General features: G+C 49.3%; 2 protein-coding genes across 2 annotated transcripts; one reads left to right on the top strand and one right to left on the bottom strand.

The window, feature by feature from the left end:
* Positions 1–452: 452 nt before the first annotated feature.
* Med9 (mediator complex subunit 9) lies at positions 453–13,805 on the top strand. Its single transcript, XM_076870049.1, has 2 exons — positions 453–754; positions 11,926–13,805. Exons 1-2 carry the CDS (start codon positions 531–533, stop codon positions 12,140–12,142), a joined length of 441 nt encoding a protein of 146 aa, XP_076726164.1. The 5' UTR covers positions 453–530; the 3' UTR covers positions 12,143–13,805.
* Positions 13,806–15,192: 1,387 nt separating this feature from the next.
* Rasd1 (ras related dexamethasone induced 1) lies at positions 15,193–17,155 on the bottom strand. Its single transcript, XM_076870437.1, has 2 exons — positions 16,694–17,155; positions 15,193–16,471 (listed from the first exon to the last, which is right to left on the bottom strand). Exons 1-2 carry the CDS (start codon positions 16,977–16,979, stop codon positions 15,915–15,917), a joined length of 843 nt encoding a protein of 280 aa, XP_076726552.1. The 5' UTR covers positions 16,980–17,155; the 3' UTR covers positions 15,193–15,914.
* Positions 17,156–21,663: the final 4,508 nt, after the last annotated feature.

Below are 21,663 nucleotides of genomic sequence, written 5' to 3'. Positions count from 1 at the left end.
AGGTTTCTGCTCCTCCTCTCGGAGATTTGCATGGTGTAGGCGCTTAGGTCCTTCCTTTCTGGACTCTGTCTGAGCCCAGGCCTCACCTAGATGCTCCCCTAGGAGCTCTTCCTGCAGCTCCAATTGGTTCCTGGAGAGACCCACGGGCTAGGCCAAGCTGAGCCTTTATTTCTGGGCTTCCTGTGTTTTTGCTTTTGTGCCCACTTCGTCACATAGATAGGACTATAGGCCATTATTTCTGAAATGCATCTCCTATTCCCTAAATTATTCCCTTCAATCATTCAGCCGTTGAGTCACAAGCACATCCAGGCCACCCCAGACCCGCCCACGCCGGCCTCCTAGCAACAATCTGTCCCGCCCCCCGTGCCTTTGCTCCGCCCCGTTTCCAGTGCGCACGCTCAGAGCCTCCCTACGAGCCCCGCCCTGGCCCGGTGCACAAGAGTGACGTAACAGTCCGCGACGCTCTCGGAAGGTAGATTCCTGGGGGCGGCGCCCTACCGATTGTTACTCCCTGACCCAGCCGCGCCGCTATGGCTTCCGCCGGGGTGGCCGCGGGGCGACAAACCGAGGACGCGTTACCACCCCCGTCCGAGCCGCAGCTGCCTGAGACCAAGCCGCTGCCGCCTCCTCAGCCGCCGCCTCCGGTCGCTGCGCCCCAGACGCAGCCGTCGCCGGCACCGCGGCCTCAGTCACCCGCGGGCGTGAAGGAGGAGAACTACTCCTTTTTGCCTTTGGTTCACAACATCATCAAATGGTAAGGGCTTAGGAGAGGACGAGACCCCCGCACTCCCCTCTCGCTTCCGGTCTCGCCCGTTCAGAGCTGCGAGAGGCCTGGGCGCGCTGGGGTGGCCTCTGTGTCCGGAGACGAGGAAACCGAGATCCCGGACCGGAAGCGGCCTTCGCTGAGACCACACAGAGTTACTCCAGAGTTGAGCGATGGGCTTAGAAAGAAGCCGACTTATTGACTCAGTGCACAGGCTCCGGGGTCCAGGTGCTCAAGTTTGCCCCTTTGCCATCTTGAGCAAGTTAAGCTCTCAGCCCTAACACGGTTCATACAGGTTGCAGATCCCTTATCCGAAATGCTAGGGATCAGAAGTGTTTCCTACTTTGCATATTTTAAGGATGATGAAATGTTTGCAGATATTCATGAGATATTTGGGGGGATGGGACCCAAGTTCTTATAGCCTGAAAGTAATTTTATACGATATTTTTTAGTTCACCTGTGTTTTGATTGCAACCTGCCACACGAATTCGAGTGTGGAATTTTCGGGTTGTGGCATCATGGAGGCAATCAAGTTTTTGCATTTTGATGCATTTCGGATTTGGGGCTTTTGGATTAGAGAGGCTTACCCCTTACCCCATTTGGTTTCTGTTTTCAACATATACAAGTCATCTCACCCCAAATTCTATGAGTATACATAATAAAAGGGACCAACTTTTTAACTCCACAGGGCTCACCATTAGAAGGAAAGATATGAATGTGGTTAACCTATAATTTTAAAAAATTAGAGAGGAAGAGTGTCACAGGAAACATTATAGAGAAAAAAGACACATACCTTGCCCTAAATGATTAGATCCCTGTAACTAACTTTGTTCTAAGATAGTATCAAAGATGTGGTCATTATCCTTTTGATCAAAAATCTCCCTTATCCCCATGTTTGCCTAGGTTATTTTTTAAGTCATTCTTTTGCACTTCAAAAATATGTCTTTTTTAATATATTTTTTTAGTTGTTGATGAACCTTTATTTTATTTATTTGTATGTGGTGCTGAGAATCGAACTCAGTGCCTCATACATGCTAGGCAAGCACACTACCACTGACCCACAACCCCAGCCCTAAAAAATATGTATTTTTTTTTTAGTTGTAGGTGGACACAATACCTTTATTTTGTTTTTATGTGATGCTGAGGATCGAACCCAGTTCCTCACATGAGCCAGGCGAGTGCTCCACTACTGAGCCCTAGTCCAAAGACTTCACATACAGTCTTGTTGCCTAAGGATGGGGACATATTCAGAGATCATAACATGCACTTTGATATTTTACTGAAATGGAATTGCGTTTTGCCACCTGAAAATCTTGAATGTTCATGCGCCAGCTTCTTTAAGGTTTAGGTAGCCTGGATTCACTTGCCGTGAGATGGCCTGATGCTCTCCCACCAAACTGCAGAGCCTTTGTTCTCACATACATCCTCACTTTATTTGGCTTTACTTGGAATGAAAATATCCATAGGGTAAGGCAGATTGTTCTGTTTTCATCAACATGTGGCAGTGAAGTAGCATTTCTCAGCAGCAATGAGTTCAAAGCAGAGTACAGATGCAAACCCACCAGTCTCAGATCAGCGCTGTATTATCCAGCCAGAGACTATAGTGCATGCCTGTCATCCCAGCTATTGAGGAAGCTGAGGCAGGAGGATTGCAAGTTCAAGGTCAGCCTTGACAACTTAATGAGACCCTATCTCAAAATATAAAGTGCTGGGGATGTAGCTCAGTGGTAGAGTGCTTGGGTCCAACCCCAAAGAGGGAGGTTAACCAGATTAACATAAATACACTGGTTAAGAAAAATATGGAAAAACAGAAGCACAAAAGCTATGCATTCACAGACATAGCTCTTGGGCCCCCTAAGCGCATATATATGTATATTTTTTTTGAGACAGAGTCTTGCTAAGTTGCTCAGGGTCTCATTAAATTGCTGAGGCTGGCTTTGAACTTGCAGTTCTCCTGCCTCAGCCTCCCCAGTTGCTAGGATGACAGGCATATGCCACCACACCCAGCCCTAAGTGTATATTCTTGAGCTCAGGTAGAGCAGTTGAGTTGGACTGACATTAAAAAGGGAGCAGTAAAATATACTAGGGAGAGCAGATTTTGAAGTTAGATAGTCCTGGATTCAAGTCTGTATGCTGACACTTACTTGCCTGATCATCTTGGTAAATAATCTTCTCAGGCTATAATTTTCCTATCTTTAATATGTAAATAATGGATTTCAAACAGCGGATTCAAATTAATAGCTCTATAATGTACTATGTGGGTAACTTTCAGCAGACAACTCCTCTGATCCCCTTTTTTGCCTGCGAAATAGGAACAGTAATACTTAAGTCATAATTGTTGTACGATATACTCAAGAGTGTACCTGGGAAAGATGGTGGGTTGGTCACATGTCCTTTTGTGTAAAAGGACAGTAAAGGGACTTTTTTAAAAAAGCATAAAATCAAAAAGAACAGGACAGGAGGTGATTTCCACAAAACAGATGGTTAAGGGCTAACTCACCTACAATTCTGAAGCAGCTGTCTTTGACCATGGCTTTCTCCTAGATCCCAGAAACTGACTGTGCCAGCAGTCTCTGGAAATTGGACATTAAGGAGGAGACTAAGGACAGGAGGGTTACTTAGGAGTCTAGAATATTCAGCCACTCCAAGTAGCCAAGAGACTACTTCCCATCTTGGCAGACAATTAAAGGATTGCTTTTCCCCAAGATTTATTCTCCAGAAGGAATAAGACAGGAGTACCTGGATTGAGAGGCATCTGGCATATTGCAGGGGTAGGGAGTAACGAGCCATCCTGAAAATAGAGAAAGTTCACCCCCTCAATAGTAACACATCCCTACCCTTTTTCTCCAAACCTGGCTTGTAGCTTGGACAGCCAAAGAGAATGAGGTACCTCCTCTGAGATGTGTGACCAGCCCCAGTGAAAAGACATTGGAGAAGAAAAACAGGAAAAGACTCTTTCTCCCACCAAAAAGCCAGATCAGTTCATTTGAAGAAAGAGACTGTCACTATGGGAAGAAGCTAGGATTCAGTCTGGAAGCCTTTGGTGTGTTACATGTTTGAGTTTATGGGCTAATGAGGGAAGGGGATGTGAACTGTGGTAAGGGCAGGGGAGCCAGGGCCAGGAGACCTCAGAAAGCCTGGAGGAGCCAGAGGCTTACAGAGGATGATGCCAATGATAAGTCTGAAATGAGAGGGAGGAAGGGTGGCATAGGAATAGCATGGAGGTAGGAAATGAAGCCAAGAAATAGCATGGACTCTTGGAGCTGACTCTCTAGTTTGGTGGCACTGAACATAATCCAAGCTAGAAGGGAATCAGGACAGAGAGCTGAAAAAGAGGGAGGAGCCAGGGTATACTATAGCACATCCTCTGTAGGAAGCAGGACTTTGTCCTATGAGGTTTGCTTGGAAGCCAGGTGGGACATGGGCCTGGCAGGCCTGGCCCCAGGTGATGAGGGCTGGGACCAGACCTAGGGTGGCTCTCCAAGGTCCTTCATCTCCTCCTTCTTCAAACTTCCCTAACAGTCCATTCTTGAGGGATGAATAAGGAAGTAAACAAAGTAACAAATATAGCCTTTCCTGTTCTTATAAAGAATTCAGCTGATTATATCAGTCTTTTCTTTTAATTATTTCTTAAGTCACAGTTGCACAGACAGATATAACTGCTTTGAATACTTAAGCTTCCTTCCAGGGATTATATGTGTTTGTCTTTTCAAATATGTACACAATGGAGACCATGTGCCTTGTCTTTTTTTTTTTTTTTTTTTTAAAGAGAGAGTGAGAGAGAGAATTTTTAATATTTATTTTTTTAGTTATTGGCGGACACAACATCTTTGTTTGTATGTGGTGCTGAGGATCGAACCTGGGCCGCACGCATGCCAGGCGAGCGTGCTACCGCTTGAGCCACATCCCCAGCCCCATGTGCCTTGTACTATGCCTTTTCACTCATTAGTCTGCTGTGGGTACCTTTCCGTACTGCACATAGAGATCTGCCTCATTAAGGCCACTGCAGAGAATTCTGTCTCACGGATGTACCATGACTTATGTAACTAGTCTGCATGTGTGCTCCTAGGTGTTTTCTAATTTTTGCTGTTGCCAGCAAGCTCTGGGGTAAGTAAGCGTCCTTTTGTTTCTCTACATTTATGGTGAGGTAAATCCTCAGCAGTGGAATTGCTAGAGCAGAGAAGGGCACATGCATTTTTTATTTTGATAGCTACTACTCGGTTTACAGTGCTACATCGTTTAGCTTAACTCCTCCAAAGCTCAGTCCTGTAGACGGGGCTGTTTCAATTAACTTAAGAATTCGTTTAACCAAAAGTGGCCCATAAATCTGCCACCCCAAAAGCATTGAAAAAAAATTAAAGTGGTAGATGCATTTCAAGAGTACATATAGATATGAAATGAAAGTGATCCTTCCCCTGGGCTCTACCCAGCTTCCTCCCTCATCCCAAAACTCATACCTAGTCCATCTTATGAACATGCCATCACTTGTTAACCTGTTCTTCCCTCAAGGACACTCGTTGTGCCTGGGCTTTTGTGTTGGCCCCCAGTACTGCAGTTGGCCTCTTTGTCATCCTATTGATCCTCAGGAGTCTCTGCAGGGGAAAGTTCTAGCAATGGGATATATAAATTTAAAATTTGATCACTATTAGGAAATTCGGAAAGATTGTGTCAGTTTGTGCTTCCAAACTGTACTTGTGTCTTCTCCCCACATCACTGCTGTCACCATCCAACTTTTAACTTTAGCTGATTTGACAGGTCAGAAATTATAGACTGATCTCTTTCTTTTGTTAATTTAGAAAAAAAATCTTTTAATATGCAATTTTATGCATCATTTGTACTTTCCCCTCTTTTTGACTTTTGTACAGTAAGGAAGTGATGCCTTTGTCAGATATTACAAATTATGCCCTCAAGTTGTTGCTTTTTTTCCCATCTTTGTTCACAGTCATGTTTTTTCTTGTGTTTTGTTTCATTCAGTGTCGCATAATTTCATGTAGTCAGAGTTGTTAAGCTTTTCCTTTCTGGCTTCTGATTTTGGCCTTCTTAGGCCTTAAGTCTGGGGATGTGGCTTGGTGGTAGAGCTTGCCTGGCATGCATGAGATCCTGGGTCTGATCCTCAGCACCACAAAAAAAAAAAAAAAAAAAAAAATGGAAAAGGAAAGGCCTTGACACTCTAAAATGATAAATATTAATTCCCTTTTCCTAAGACTTTTATGATTGTGGTATGTACTTTGAATTTTTGGTGCTTCTGGAACTTGTTTTGGTGGAGAGTAGGGGAGCCAGCTCGCCACCTCTTCCCACAGCCATTTAGTGGATATTCCTTATTGTGCCTGCTGGGGCTGCTGCCCTTATTATATATTGATTTCCCTTATGTTTTCTGGTGTACTTCTCAACACTCTGTTCTCCAGTACCAAACTATTTAGTCCTAAAATCCTCATGGTACCTTTACTTCCCGTTTAAGGTGTACTTGTCCCCTCCTTGTTCTTGCCTGGTTTCCCCTGCAACATCTCTTACCTTCCCAGCCCAGTTTCCTAGTAATGTATCTGAGATGGCAATTCTTTTGATTTTGTGGATCATTTTTGTCTTGAACCTGCTCGGTTACTCAAACCTGTTGAGACCACTCATCAGCTAGACCTAATCTCATTTTTTAGATCTCATAATCACTTCTTAATTAATCTCTTTGCCTTTAAACTCTCTTCTCTAATTCATCCTGTGCACGCTATCAAGTTAGTTTTTCTCTACTCAAAATTCCCTAGGTCCCCCTCCTTATCCCAAATGGAGCCCAGACCTTTAGCCCTCCACTCAGGGATCCCAGCAGACCACCTCGCTTCTCGTGCCTGGACCACCCATTGCAAAACCCAGAACAGGGACTTTTCCGCTGCAACTGCCTTTAGGGGGATGAAGACCTCGTGGGAATGCTGCATGTTCTTTAGGGGCTTTCTCAGAGGCCACCTCCTATGCTTGAAGAACTCTGTGAACCAGGCCTCCACCGTACCCCAGGACCCTGCCTGGCTCCCAGAATCTCCACCTGGGACCACCTTGCTTGGAGTGGGAACTCTTGTTCCTCCTGGCATCTTCCCATAGTTGAATGAACAACTGAAACTCTCTACATTTATTTTATTTTTAAAGAATAAGGAGCCAGAATCAGTGGCACATGTCAGTAATCCCAGCAATTCAGGAGGCTGAGGCAGGAGAGTCCCAACTTTGAAGCTAGCTTCAGCAATTTAGAGAGACCCTGTGTCAAAATAAAAATTTAAAAAAGCTCTATCCCTATAAGACAGTGCTAGAGTGCCCAAGTTCAGTCCCCAGTACTGAAAAACAAGCACCAAAAATAGATAAAAAGAAAAGAATAATGCATATAAGAAATATAAATACCAAGTCTTTTGAGACCTTTCTCTGTATATATAAAAGCTCTATAATAAAAGGAGATACATAGTAAAAGAAGCAAGAAATGAGATAAGTGAGACCAGGGAAAGATACAATGACTTTTCCTTTAAATTTACCAAATCTCATCTGAGTCTGGAACTGTGTGTCCCAGCCTAGGAATTCTGAGTTGTGCTGGTCCTGCCTGCCTGTGGGTTCGGCCCACCCAGTTAGAGTAGTCTGTCTTTAGGGGTACTTTCACAACACTTTTTTAATAAAACATTTTCCTTTAAAATGTCTGAAGTTGCTAGGTGGGTACAGGGGAGCCATCCTTGACCCCACAGAGGGAATTCAAGTGATGGCACACCAAGCTGTCCCTCCCAGCTGACCAAGCTTTTGAAACAAGTCCTCTAGAAGTGGCAGGTCAGCGAGACCTCAGAGCCCAGCAGAACCTCCTCCATGGGAACATGGTGTTATTGACCTGCCTCATCCCACACAAGGTCTGTTTTGATCCTCCCGCCCTCCATACCAGCTGAGGCCTGCTCCAGGGCTGAGCCGCAGCCCCTCCACACTTCTGCAGAGGAGCAGGGCCCGTCCACACCAGCGAGGTCTGGGAGCAGCTCCTGCAGCCTGTGCTTCACATCCTTGTCCTTCAGCCCTGTCCCAGGGAAGAGGATGAGTGCCCAGACAGAAAGGGTTGAGTCCTGCTTGGAAGAGTCGCTTCCTGGCCAGCTTGAAGCCTCTTCACTCCTCTGCCACTTCATTTCTGTCCCTTTGATATCACTGACCCAGAAGACCACAGGCCCCATGAAGTCAGCCTTCCTGGCCAACGCTTACTTAGCACAGTGGGAGAAATGCTGGGGGCAAAGGGGAGGGGCAGTTCTGGGAAGAGTGGGAAGCCGAGCCTTGAACCTTGAAGGCTAGAGGCACTTGTGGGTAGCAGTGGTGGCCCCCTCACAGTTCAAACTTGCCCAGCGGGTGTTTTCTGGGAGCTGAGGGCCAGCTGGAATTTTTAAGCAGCAGTGATCTATGCAGGTAGGTGAGGCAGAGGGCATGGAGGGGAGGACTCAGTGTCCAGGAAGTCAGTGGCAGTGGACAGTCTGCAGGGTCTCTGGAAGGTAGAGTGGGGGGGACACAGACCAAGTCTGAGAGGATAGCCTCGAGTTCACCAGTGGCATGGGTGTGGCCCACTTTGGATGTTATGGGTTCCCAGACTCCAGGGAGAAGATCATCAATGACAACGGGAAGGAGGAAGCTAGAGGCAGGTAGGAGGGCTGGCGGGGAGGTGCTCTCAGCATCCACAGAGCTGGGAGTGGCTATCAAGTCCAAGGGCATTTGGTAGAGCAGCTTTTTTTTTACCAAAAAAACATCTTTTAGCAGCAAAACCTTCTGTTGTTACTCCCTGAAGAGAATGCAACATGAAGCCGGAGTGTGAGGCTCCAGGGCTGCTTGGGGGCTGCCCAAACTGGGGCAGAGGAACACAGCTGCTAGGGAATGAACAGCCAGCCTTGTCCAGGGTAGGAGGATGGTGTGCAGGGAGTGTACGTCATTACAGCTTTTCTGAGGGTTGTTTTGTTGTATTTTTTTCTTTGACATGGAGTCCAAGTTGCCCAGGCTGGTCTCGAACTTTTCGATCCTCCGGGTCAGTCTCCCACCCCCAGTAGCGGGGATTACCGGTATACCACCTCACCCAGCTGAGAGGGCAGTTTGGTGATATTTGTCAAAAATCACAGAACTTTTGACCCAGATTTTTCACTGGTGGGAAATTATCTTACCAAAATACTTGCACATAAAGGTGTAGGTATAAAGTGCTCATTACCATTCTGATAAATTGCAGGCATTCCAAACACATCAACAAATAATTTAGCTGTATAATTTATATATGTTAATACAGAAAGATCTCCAAAGGTGCATTGTTAAGTTGGGGGGGGGGCGGGGAATTAGAACCAAGTATGGCCACATTTCTGTCAAAACACAGAAGAAGGGTATGCATGTATTTTTATACTGTGTTTCAAAGGGATCTGAAGTAGTATGCATTGCCTACCAACACGGGTTACCTCTGGGACCTGAGATTAAAGGGGTTTCCTTTTTCTAAGTCTTTGTGCCTATCACTTTTGAATTTTTTCTTTCAAGCACTTATTAATATTAAGAAGAAAATAAAAGTTTTGGAAGGATGACGCTACCGAAGTTAGCGTGGTAAGAGGAGAGGCTGGAGCAGGGGAGAGCTGAGGACACTAGTCCACAGTAGAGCCACTGGGATAAGACAGGGACGCATACCTGAGGGTGATGGAGGTTTTGAAGGAGGATAGGAGAAACCAGGTCAGATGCCACCCAGAGGTCAAAAGAAGTGACCATCAAGTTGGAGAAGAGGTTGGCTTCAGTTGATCCCAAGGGTTTCTTTTGCTTCTAACTTGCCAGTGGACACACTGTCCTGTTGTTGCTCTTTTGCATCTGTGCTATAAAAAAATCAAAGAACAAAGAAAATGAAGTTGTGATTCTTACAAGTGTCCACCTAAGCCTGTGGTTTTTATGAATTTGGAGATACATATCCAGATATCTCTGTGGCCTGCTGGAAGGACACTCTGAGTACCACCTCAGCAGTAATATTTTTGTCTGATCCTTTAAAAAGCATAGTAGGTGGGACCAAAGTGCCCCGACTTTGCCCTTGTTTGTGTGATTATTATCCTTCTTGACCTAGTCTCGCTCTCTCTTTTTTTTTAACCTTCTAAAGTTGGATGATGACTAACATTGAGGACAAAGGCAGGCCCACTTAGAGCTTTCTGCTTTTATTCACTCGATATTTGGGCCTGCTCCTTTTCTTTGGGCCTGGGTATTTCACAGTCATTCTGGCTTGGCAGGTTCCCACTTGGTTTGAGCCAGTTCTCGAATAATAGCATGTGAATAGCGTGTTTTCCTCGCCCCAGGACTTGTGTGCTATTTACTGCACCAACTAGGGCAGGTGAGCAGCTCACAGAGGGGCCCTCTTTCAGCTCCGCTCCCCTCTAGGCAGCTTTTTCTGAAGACCTTCTCCTCTCCTAAAAGTTTACTGGATAAAGAATGGGAAACCCTGGAGATTTGGGGGTTTTCAGAAATAAGCATCTTAAACATGGCCCACTTCAGAATTTTTCTTTTGGGCCAGATTAGGCCCTAAAGCTTAGTTTTGCTTCAACAACTGGATTACCATAACTTTCTTCCACATTTTAATTTCATGTATTTTTAATTTGTTTTGTTTTTACTGTTTTGGAAAGTTTTATGTGATGTGAATCAGTTTTCTTAAAGCTGAATTTTAATTTCAAAATTTCCTTGGGACTTAAATTCGTAACAGTGTGTTAGCTCACATGCCATCCAAGTATAATGCTTTCAAGATTCCAGATGGTTTCTATCTGGATTGTGGATTTGAGCTGAGAGTTAAAAGATGCTCCCTGGCTGGGAGTATAGTTGAGTGGTAGAGTGCTTGCCTAGCTTGCAGGAGGCCCTGGATTCCATCCCCAGCACCACAGAAGAGTATTGCTCCCTGTTTGCTTCCTTCCAAACCATTTGCGGTCCTTATGAGCTCCAGTTACCCCTCCCTAGCAGGTGAATTAAGGTCTACCATTAATCGTATTTCTAAACTGAGGGCATCTTACGACAGCAAGAAACATTGGCTTGGCCACTCATTCCCTAATCGAGATGATTGATTCTCTAAGTTTCACCTGAATTTAGACCTGTTGATAAATAATGAGCAGATCCTGGTGGCTGTCTGATTCGAAAGGTGTGAGAAGTAGCTGGTGGATCTGCAGGAAAGATAGGTATTCTGTCTGCGTAAGCAGAGAAATGATGAATAATAAACATGAATTAGCACCATCTGGGTTGAAATTCCCCACCAGGGATGAATGTTTATTAAAAAATACATGATCATTGACAGTTTCCCCCACGCGTCTGTGCCTTCCTTTTAGAGAACAGCTTATGGAATTGGCGTTTCGTTTTTAGTCTCAGTTGCTTTTGCCAAAACTTATCCACTAACTTCTGGGAAATGCATAGGTGCCACTGGTGGGCCATTTCTCTGATATAAGTTGAGGGTTTTCATCCTTGTTTTGCTTTAATTTGGTAGTGACAGAGAAGGTGGGTCTCTGTTCAACCAATAATAGCTGGGAGATGAAGTGAACGATCAGCCTTCAAAATGAGCTTGACCCTGAAGGCCAGGAGTTTGCATTGCTGTGGTAGGAGAAAGCCTGAATCTGCTGAAAATTTCCAGTATTTGTAACTGATGTAAAATTTATGAATAGCTCTGTGGAAATTAGTCTTTAAATTAACAGGTTCAAGTGAGCATCAAACCTTGGCTAACATTAGCTGTTGCTAGCTGCAAAGTCTCCAATTGGCTAGAAATGGCTCAAGTTAGACAAAATGTGGTATATCAGCATTTTGGTTTGATATGAATCAGTTGATGATTGGTAATGGTTTATTTGTTCAACAAATTTATGAACTTATTTGCCAAGCATGCATTTCAACAAATACTTCTTGAGAGTCTGTGGGGTCCAGTGGTCAGGGATGGGGAGACAACTGTGGATGAGGCAGACGCAGTCCCTGACCTCAGAGGGCTGTTGGTGGACTGAAGAGCAGGATTAAGCATCTGACTTTGGGAGTGTGCTGGACAAGGGGGTGTTGTAAGAGAGACCTGGTCCCTGCCTTCTGGGGTGCTCGGCCTCATTGGGTCAACAGACACATCACACAAGTGTTCAAAAAAATATTGTAGGATGCAGCCCAGTAAAGCCAGGTGTGGGTGTGAACTGTGAGTGCTAATGACTGTCTTCTGCCCTCCACAGCATGGACAAGGACAGCCCAGATGTCCACCAGGACCTGAATGCCCTCAAAACCAAGTTCCAGGAGATGCGGAAGCTCATCAGCACCATGCCGGGCATCCACCTGAGCCCTGAGCAGCAGCAGCAGCAGCTGCACAGCCTCCGGGAGCAGGTCAGGACCAAGAACGAGCTCCTGCAGAAGTACAAGAGCCTCTGCATGTTCGAGATCCCCAAGGAGTAGAGGCCACCAGTGTCCAGGACCCAGGGGAAGGCAGGGGAGGCAGCCAGCTTCCTTGCCCACAGTTCCTCTGGACTCCAGCTCTGAGCCCGGCTTCACCAGCCACAAGCTGTACATACCCATGTGGCTAAGGCATGCCGACTTGAGCGTCTGCCACTGAAAGCCAGAGGATTCCTGAGGCTGGGGGGAAGGGCTGCCCTGCACTGGGGAGGGGGCCATCTGCTGTGTGTCTGGGTCCCTCCTGCAGATCTGAAGAGCACAGTAGGAAAGGAGGCGGCTCCTCCTTGCTTCCTGCCCTCCCGCTCCTCCCACCTCCGATACAATCAGCATGTACCAGGTACATATTGTTCCTGTTAGCAGCCGTTTGGTGAAACATTTGCATAGAATTCACTGGACAAATTAGACCTGTACTCATATGGCATGGGTTTAATATGATTAAAGAAGACTGTGAGAGAATGAGCCTTGTTCTGAAAGGCCAGAGGGTGGGTGGCTTTCTCTCCCCTCTCCAAAACAGTTTGGTTCCTTTTATGTTTGAGCCAGTGAGCGGGGGTGTCCCCTCAGAGCCCCGACCCCCAGGCTGCCCCTGACTCCAGGCTCCGTCTTCCTTTCCGTTTGGCTCTTGCTGCCATGTCTTCTGTCACCTTCAGTTAGTGATGGAGAAGAGCCAACTTTCCACAGCCACAGTGCTTCCTCAGGGATGGAGAGGGCCGGACCTTGGCTTGCAGGCTCAAATAGAGTTTTAGATCCCAGAGTAGATCTCCCCGTGATACCCATTGCCCTGGCTCAAACCATTATTTTCCCTCTGGGCTTCTCAACACAGACAGCCCTGTTGGCTGTCCTGCAAACAAAAGGGTTCACAGTGCACTTTTTGTTGAGAAGGGGGCTCTCAGTGGCAATTGGGATGTCCCCTCAGCCAGGTGTGACAAGGGAGTTCTGGATCGGTTCTGATGGGATGGGCGGGCTAGGTCTAGAAGTTACAAGGCCAAGTTCTAGTTCTTACATGTTTATAAACAGCCCTCACTCCCCCAGCTCCATGATTTTTTTCTGATGGGACACTATGTGTGCTCTCCCCTTCTCTGCAGTGGGTATGACAGCAGTTCTTCCCCTGACTCTTAAGAGTGAGGTGAGAAGTAACTGAATATTGATTGCATCTAGAAATGGGCACATAATCTGCTGACCAGCTCAGGGGCTTAGCAGGTGCCTGTTGACTGGCCTCATTGGCAGAAGTACTGGTTGGAGATGTTTTTAGCAGGGGTTCTAGTGGTGTCAGCCTGCAGCCACCTGTCAGAAGATGGCTGGCCTATTGGGAACCTGGGACTGTGCAGAGGAGGATATCAGGTTTCAAAGACAGGCTTTGGCCAGAAGAGTAGGCTCTGAGTTTAAGTGGGTGGCCACCTATTGGACCAGTTCTATCTTGGGACTGTTATTTAACTGAATCAGTTATTCTTAAAGTTTCAGAGTAGCAGGTGGGCCAATTTTAAGGCTCTGACCAAATACCATGAAACATGAAGCAGGTAAAAATACAAGACCTTCAGGGCCTTTCTGGGAGTCTGAAGTGGAGATGGTGTGTGTGGGGGGGAAATGAACTTCTCTGTTTTCCATGATTTGACTTGTGATATTTTTCCAATGTATGATTAAAAGTACTTATTGCTCTGTTGCCGGGACACCCCAGTTTTTTGTGTTTGTTTTTGCAGTGCTGGGGGTCAAACCCAGGGGATCATGGTTTTTTATGCCCAGGAATTCATAGTGGGTGTATCTTGCATAGTTGAGGAAAGTATTCACTTTGCTGAGACAAAGAATAAAATGTGAACACCCTCTGCTCTTGCCCCTCTCCTTATAGTGCAGTTAAACAACATAAAAACAGTAATTGCTGGGCACAGTAGTACTTGCCTATAATCCCAGTTACTCTGGAGGCTGAGACACAGATGGCCATCCAGGGCAACTTTGCAAGACCTGTCTCAAGATAAATAAAAAAAGATCTGGGGATGTAGTTCAGTGGTAAGGTACCCTGGTTTCAATCTCCAGCACCAAAAAAAAAAAAAAAAAAAAAAAAAAAAAAGAAGAAGAAGAACTCTTCCTCAAGAGCAGCATCTGTCCCACAGGTGAATGGGCCTGTGTGAGCCACCTCTGGGCTATCCCTCCTCCCAGGGAGGTGGTGGTGGGGGGGTTGTTTGGTAACTTTTGGTAATTTGAGGAGGTCTAGTACTGGCAGGGAGTGGCCCTCACCAGAGCAGGGCTGAAGTCCCTTCCCTAGGACAGTTTTGAGTCTCCTTCACAGGGAGCTGAGCACCCTCTAGAAAGCCACCAGTTGTGTGGGTTACTGGGTGGCAGGCACTTGTGCTACTTGTGTCACATTGAATCCCCATGGCTACTCCATGTGGAGGGCCTTCTCTGTATTTCTCAGGTAATGAATCTGAGCTTTAGCAGGTGTCACTTCAAGCTTACACAGAGCTGGGTCACCACTTACAAGCAGATGGCCTTAACCACTGAGGGACCCCACCCAGGGCAGCAAGTGCCTTTGGAAGCTACAGGGGGAGCTGGAGGCAGTGGGGATCTAACTATCTCTAGTCATGTAACCCTGGGGCAAGAGGACAAGGGTCCAGCACAAGCCTGCTCCCCTGATGGGTCTCTCTGGTTCCATTTTCTTATTTGTGACAACCAGGCCTGAGTGTCAAACAATCTGCATTTCAAGCTACTTCTGTAGCTTGGATCTGCCCTGTGATTAGTGAGAAATCAGTTCTACAGAAGAGGAAATATGAACGTTCACTCAGAACACCAGGCCCAAGGTGACCCGGCTAAAGGAGAATAAGCAGGTAGATGGCTAGAAAGATTTTTTAGGGAGATACCTGAAATCCTTCTGTGTCCTGATTTTCTAGAAGCCCCTTCATCTGGAGTTTTTTTTTTTAGTTTCCTCCCCCCATGAGGCTTGACACTGTTTCCAGAAGGGCAGGGTTATTCTCCTGTTCTGGAGAAGGTGATGTCCAAGTCACTGCAGCCGAAACCCAGCCTCCTCCCTTCTCCCCCAACCCCTTCTAGAAGCAAAGAAAGCCGTGTTTTCCATGTTAAATTATTTTATTTTATATTAAAAAACAACAACAATAACTTTAGAGTTTCACACACACACACAGTATAAACACCTGGATAGGATTTTGTTCATGTCCATGTTGACAGCGGAACTACTATTAAAGTGCAAGTTTTCTGTTTTGTTTTTCCTTTGTGCAACTTCACACACACACATGTAAACAAGTCTCTTGCTATGACTTGACCCACGCACCCCCGCCAGTTTTTTCTGGAGGACAGAGGCCTTTGCCAGCTGTTACCAGCAATGGGGAATCACAGACAAGATAATGCCCCAAGGGTCCTGACCCTCAGGCTAAAGCCAGGCAGGACCCGTTACTTGATGCCCAACAGTGGCTGGTGAACTTCACCCCCTCCCTACTCTCATTCTCTGGTCTCTGATAAAAAAAAAAAAAAAAGACAAATGCCCCCTCCTCTGGGCCACCATCCACATTGTGAGGGTGGGAGACGCCAATAGAGAGGCTCAAAGGTGGGGAAGTCCAGGTCTTTGCCAGTTCTCCTTCCTTCCGGAGCAGATGACGGTCCCTTCTCTGTTTGGTGGCGCCTTCACAGTGCGCGAGGCCGGGTTTCGCGAAGGGAAGACACCAGTCCGCGTGCACTCGCGGCCCAGGGCGCGCCCAGGCTGGCCCAGGCGTCGAATTTGACTTACACAAAAAAAGTCCTCCTTGGGTTGTGTCGCCGGCGCGGTGGGGGGCTCCTAGCTAATGACGCAGCGCTCCTTGTCCTTGGCCTGGCCGCCGCCGCTGGCCTTCTCGCGGATGTACATGAGGTCGCTGTGCACGCTGGGCCTGCGCGCGAAGGGCGCCACAATGCCGAAGGCGTCCCCCGGGTCGCCACCGCCCCCGCTGCCAGCCCGCAGCAGCTTCTTGTTCCGCAGCGCCTTTTTGTGCAGCACGTCGCAGTACTGCACCGACACCTTGCGGTGCAGGTCGGGGCTCATCTCGCTCGGCAGCTTGGCCATGGCGAAGAGCGCGCGGAACATCTGGTCTAGGCTGCTGTTCTTCTTGGCTGAAATCTCGAAGTAGGCGCACCGCTGGGGGTCGTCGCCCACCAGCTGCTCGATCTCGCGCTGCTCCACCTCGCGGTAGAAGTCCCGGTCCCCCTTGTTCCCGCAGATGACCAGGGGCACGTCCACGTTCTCCTTAGTTTTGTTCTTGAGGCAAGACTTGGTGTCCAAGATCTGCTGCTTGAGCCTCTGCACCTCCTCGAAGGAGTCGCGGTTGTCCAGGCTGAACACCAGGATGAAAACGTCTCCTGCAGAGCGGGGACAGGGGACAGAGAGGTGAGGGCGGCTGCCAAGGGGCTCCCGCAGCCGCGCGAGGCGCGTGCCGCGCTTAAGCGCAAAGCTCAGCGCGCAGAAGTGGGACTCGCCCGCCCGCGCCGCGCCACCAGCCCGCCCTCGCAGGGTTAGCCTGGACCCGGTCCCCACGCCCTCCCGCCCGCGCCCGCCGTGCACTCCAGCTCCCTCCAGCTCACCTGTGAGGATAGAGAGGCGCCGCATGGCTGGGAACGGGTGGTTGCCGGACGTGTCCAGGATGTCGAGCTGGTAGACCTCGCCGCGGATGGAGTAGAACTTGCGGTGGAAGTCCTCGATCGTGGGTGTGTAGGCATCCTCGAAGCGCCCGGTGAGGAAGCGCGACACGATGGCCGTCTTGCCTACCTTGGACGAGCCGAGGATGACCATGCGGTAGCAGTTCTTGGCCGGGATACTCAGCTCCGAGTCGGTCGGACACATCTTCTTGATCATCGCCGCCAGTTTCATTGGGTGGAGGGGCCGCGGGGCGGATGCGGGGCCGAGAGAAGTGCGGAGGGCTACCGAGGGCGCGAGAGTGGACACGCCGGAGCGGCAGGGGACTCTGCTCGGGCTCAACTCGCCTGCAGATCGTCTCCGGCTCAGGACAGGGCTCTGGACGGGCTCGGACTCGGGCTAACTCTCGAACACTGGCAGCTCGCTCTGGCTCTGCTCGTCCCGCCGCCGCCTTTATATGCAGCCGGCGGGGGCCGCCCCGCCCCGCGCCACCCTGCGCCCTCCCAGCCTCAGTGCGTCACGCCCCGCGGGCGCCCTCCTCTGCTTCCCCGCACCCGCTCCTGCCCGCGATCTCAGCAGCTGCACTGCTGCTGCCCAGTGGGCGCGCCAAGGAAACCGAGTCCGGGCTGGGGGCTAAGGGCGCGCGAACCCACCGCACAGGGCACAGCGGCTGCCAGGGGCGTCAGCGTCCTGGTCCTGGTTGTGCCTGACTTGGTGACTTCGGGCTAGGACCCCCAACACCCGCGCACAGACACTTAGTCTTTCTTTAGGCCTCAGTTTCCCCAGAAAATAACGACAATAATCCAGCAACAGCAGCGTTTTCGGGCTTCGGGTGAGAGCCCCTAACGCCAGCCCCTTCCCCTTGGGCGAGCGCTTGTTCCTTGGGGGTAGTGGCCCAGCCGTGGTGGCTTTTGCAGGCTTCCTGAGCTGAGGCCCGCGCTGCACTCACAGGCCGCCAGAGGGCAGCAGAGGACCCCGCCCGCAGCACGGGGAGCCGGCAGGTGGGTCGCAGGGCTGTAGAGCCGACGAGGGGCTGCAGGTGGGGACCGAAGGGAGCAAGGGGACACGAAAATTGGCTCGCAGTGCTCAGGTCCAGCAGGAGCCGACCCCTACTCTATCGCTCTATTGAAGATCTCGGCCTGTTCCTTTCTCCCAGCCAGAGACACTCTGTGGCCTGGAGGGGTCCTCAGCCAGGGGCAGCCCCCACCCTTTTCTGGTCCTTGACCCCAAAGGCCCAGACTCACCTTTCCTTGGTCCGCCCTAGGTCAGCGTCGTAGCCCCTACCCCATGGCACTTTGGGTTTTTGTAGTCCTGCAGACTAACATTCCCTTTTGGTAGTGGAAGGACCCAGGGCACAAAGCCACAGAGGTGACCCCGAAGCACTGCCAGCCTCCTGTCCTCTCTGGGCCTCAGTTTCCTTTTGTGGAAGATGGTGGTTCTGACTGGGGGGCGGGAGGGGAGGGGGTGGCATGCAAACACTCCAGGAGGGCAGGACCCGATCAAAACAATAACAATGTGTAGTCAATGGCCGGTGAATCCCGGTGAGTGGAGACTGGCAGCTTCTGGCAGGTTGATCAGTAACCAGAAGTGGGCAGGCTCTCCTGCAAGGCCCAGAGCAGGCTGTCTGGGGCCAACTGCAGCCCGGAGATCCTGAAGGGACGGCCACTCTGGCTAAGATAGGCGAGGCTGGCTCTTTCAGTCTTGCATCTGATTTGGGAGAGACCCAGGAAGTATTAACCATCCCAGCACCCAGCAATGGGGCTCTGGGTGCCCAGCTCTTCACAGAGTGCCAGTGGAGGGGCTTTGAAAGGCCATCTCAGCAGACCCACACCTCCTCTGATGACCCAGGATTCCAGTCCAATCTCACCGTCTCTGTGGAATAGTGCGGGATGTCCACCCCCAGGGCTTATGCAGAGCCTGGAGTGTTTCTTCGGGGTCCAGCCCTGTTCTAAATGATGCTGCCCTTCCTCCAAGCAGCCTTGAGTGGTAGGACGATTAATCTCTCCATTTTACACATGATGGAGGCCCAGGGAAGTGAGATGCAGGAGTCCCAAAGCTACTAACTAACTATGGCGGGCTTACACCCACCAGCGCAGAGGCCTGTCGCCCTGCCCGTCTCTGTTCCTCCTCAATGGCTCCAGCTCCGGGGCTACTACCAATGTCCAGCTCAGTTCTCAGCCCAGCAGGGTACCCACCCTCAGAGAATCCTCTGGCTTCTCTCCCAGGTCTCACTTTTGAGGTCAGATGTTTCGAGCAGACACCACAAAGTGGACACCCACCCACGGACTCGTTAGCCAGATCTAAGAAACGTCAACAGCCCCTGGCCTGGGTCTGATGCCTGGTGCCCTTTATGGAGGAGGTCGCTGACTGGCCAGCTAGGGCAGTTCCCCACCATGATTCTTAGTTCTTGTCCCCGTTGGTGCTTCCCCTTCCCTCCCCCTCTCCCCATCTGGAGTGAGTGTGTCCTCCCGAGCTTGTGAGAAGGAGCCATGACCGTGCCAAGCTGCAGGACGTTCACTGCAAAAAGGGGCTTGTCCTCTCCCCTGTATCCTCTGCTGGGCCCTGACTCAGGATGACTGGCCAGGGTTTGGAGTAAAGGTGGACCTGTGTCGCCATTTTCCCCGAGTCTCCAGGACGAGGAGTGTCCATTTGGTAACAGCAGAGGGTCCAAGAGTGGCAGGACCAAGGATCTGACCCAGCTGTCACCACGGAGACCCAGGAAGCAGGGCCCAACCTAGATCTAGAGCCTCCCTCCCTTCCCTGTCTGGGACAAGGCTGGGCCTGAGGGCAAGCCCCCCAGTCCCTTCTAACTGGAAAGTGACCGTGGTGGGTACTGAGCAATCGTGTGACTCTTGGTGGCTTTGGACCCAGCACCCCACCCCCCATGATGCTGGGTTATGGAGGGCTCCTTCCCCCAGATAAGTGAATTCCCCAGGCCTCTCCCATTCTGAGTGCCCCAGAGCCCCTGTGGCCGGCCCTGCACAGGGACACTCCTCTCCCCATAAGCAGGTGGGCACAGACGGCTCCTTTTCTTTTTTTAAAAAAGGACCATCTCTCCCAAACCCTTTCAGAGAGAACCAGAGAGGGACAGGAAAGGCAAGGCCCCTGGTGCCACACTCCAGGGAACCCATCTGTCAAAGTCACTTACTTGCAGTACAGCAATTTTCCTGCCCTGAATGGAAGGGGAACTGTTAGCATACCACCAAAATGTGTGTGTGGGGGGTGGCCATGGGGGTGAAGAGATGGCCCTCCAGGCAGGAAGTGTTGGCCACACAGCCTGATCTGTTAGTGCCTCAGGGGCCCCAAACCCTGGCTTCTCCCCCCAAGGGACTAGGTGCACAATGGTTGACACCCCTTAATAGCTCGGAGCTGTTGCTTTGGGGCACCCCAAAGCAATTCTCACCTCAGGGCCTTTGCACTCGCCCTTTCCAGATGCCTGGAGAGCTCTCCCTTCAGTTTGCTGCCTCTTGCTTTTAGGTGTTAGGTCGAAGGTCACCTCCTCAGGGAGGCCCAACCTGAGCAGCATGGCTACAACAACACCTCCACTATCATGTCACTTCTTAGGTTTGTGGTGTAATATATTCTGCTGTCTGATCATTTTTTTCTTCTTTCTTGGTCAGTTACTATTCAATCAGTCCAATTTTCTCTCGCAGTTTCTGAAGTATTAGTTTGAATCATATCATAATACTATCTATTAGAAATGGCCTAATGCGGGCAATTCTGCAGGGTTCCACTTGACATGACTTAACAGTCCAATGCAGAACTCTGACGTCAATGGCTTGAAGAGAGCCCGCCGACCCGGGGAGCTGTGTGACTCCGTCACGTCTTGTGCTCCCACCAGACAACCCCGCTCCCGGCTAAGCTGGCTCTGCCCATCACAGGACATCCATCCATCCACACGTCAGCCACATGTTCCTTGGAGCGTCCCTCATTACTCCTGGACCTAGAATGTCCCTCAAAGATCCATGTGTTGAAGGCTCGGTCTCCATCCAGCCCAAGGTGCTATTAGGAGGTAGTTGGACCTTTAGGAGGTGGGTCCTGGTGGAGGTTGGGTCCCTGGGAATGTGTCTTTGGAGCCCTGGTCTCCTCTTCACGTGCTCCTGCCATGATACACGGGGCCACCCCGTAGTACAGACAAGTGAGATCATGAATCAAAACAAACCTTTTCTTCTTTCAGAATGATTACCTCAGGTACTTTGCTACAGTGACGGAGAGCTGATTAACACAACCCCACTGATTGTGCCAAGCACAAAGTTAGTCCCAATGAAACCTCTCGTGATAGGAGAGGTTGAAGGCTCAGTTTCCATCCATCCTTTTACAGAAATTATCACTGACAGAGGGAGGAAGTGCTGGGGAGTGATATTTGCCAAATTATTTTGTTATCTTGTGTGCGTGTCTGAATACGTAACAACAAATCCCATCATTATGCACCAATAAAAAATTCCCACTGAGATGGAAATGTAAAGTGACTCAGACACTATGAGAAACAGTCTAGAAGTTAATCAAATTGTCAGAGTTACTGTATCATCCAGAAATTCCATCCCTAGGTATAAACCCAGGAGAAACGAAAACATGCATCCGTATGAAAGCTGGACACTAATGTTCAGTGTTATTTATGTGGCTCACAGGTGCGTACAGCCCAAGTGTCTGTCAACCCACGTATGGATAGACAAAATGTCTGTCCACAGAATGAAATATGTTCAGAAATTTAAAAGGAAAGAGGTATCGGTACGGTTAGAATGCCACACCAAAGACTTGCTGAAATTTAATCCGTATTGGGGGGTATTGAGGGCAGAAATTTAATCCAATTAGGTTCATGGACTAGAACCTCCAAAACTGTGAGCCAAAATCAACCTTTTCTTTTTATAAGTTGATTATCTTGTGTATTCTGTTATAGTGATGGAAAGCTGGCTAGTAC

This window comes from Callospermophilus lateralis, chromosome 11, assembly GCF_048772815.1.
Source record: "Callospermophilus lateralis isolate mCalLat2 chromosome 11, mCalLat2.hap1, whole genome shotgun sequence".
Taxonomy (NCBI): Eukaryota; Metazoa; Chordata; class Mammalia; order Rodentia; family Sciuridae; genus Callospermophilus; species Callospermophilus lateralis.
The sequence above is the reverse complement of the archived record's forward strand: the minus strand, read 5'-3'. Positions and strand labels throughout refer to the sequence as shown.

Coding starts and splice junctions, on each gene's coding strand:
- Med9 (XM_076870049.1), top strand. CDS start 531: ATGGCTTCCGCCGGGGTGGCCGCGGGGCGACAAACCGAGGACGCGTTA. Junction 755..11,925: donor GTTCACAACATCATCAAATG/GTAAGGGCTTAG, acceptor TGCCCTCCACAG/CATGGACAAGGACAGCCCAG.
- Rasd1 (XM_076870437.1), bottom strand. CDS start 16,979: ATGAAACTGGCGGCGATGATCAAGAAGATGTGTCCGACCGACTCGGAG. Junction 16,472..16,693: donor GCGCCTCTCTATCCTCACAG/GTGAGCTGGAGG, acceptor CCCGCTCTGCAG/GAGACGTTTTCATCCTGGTG.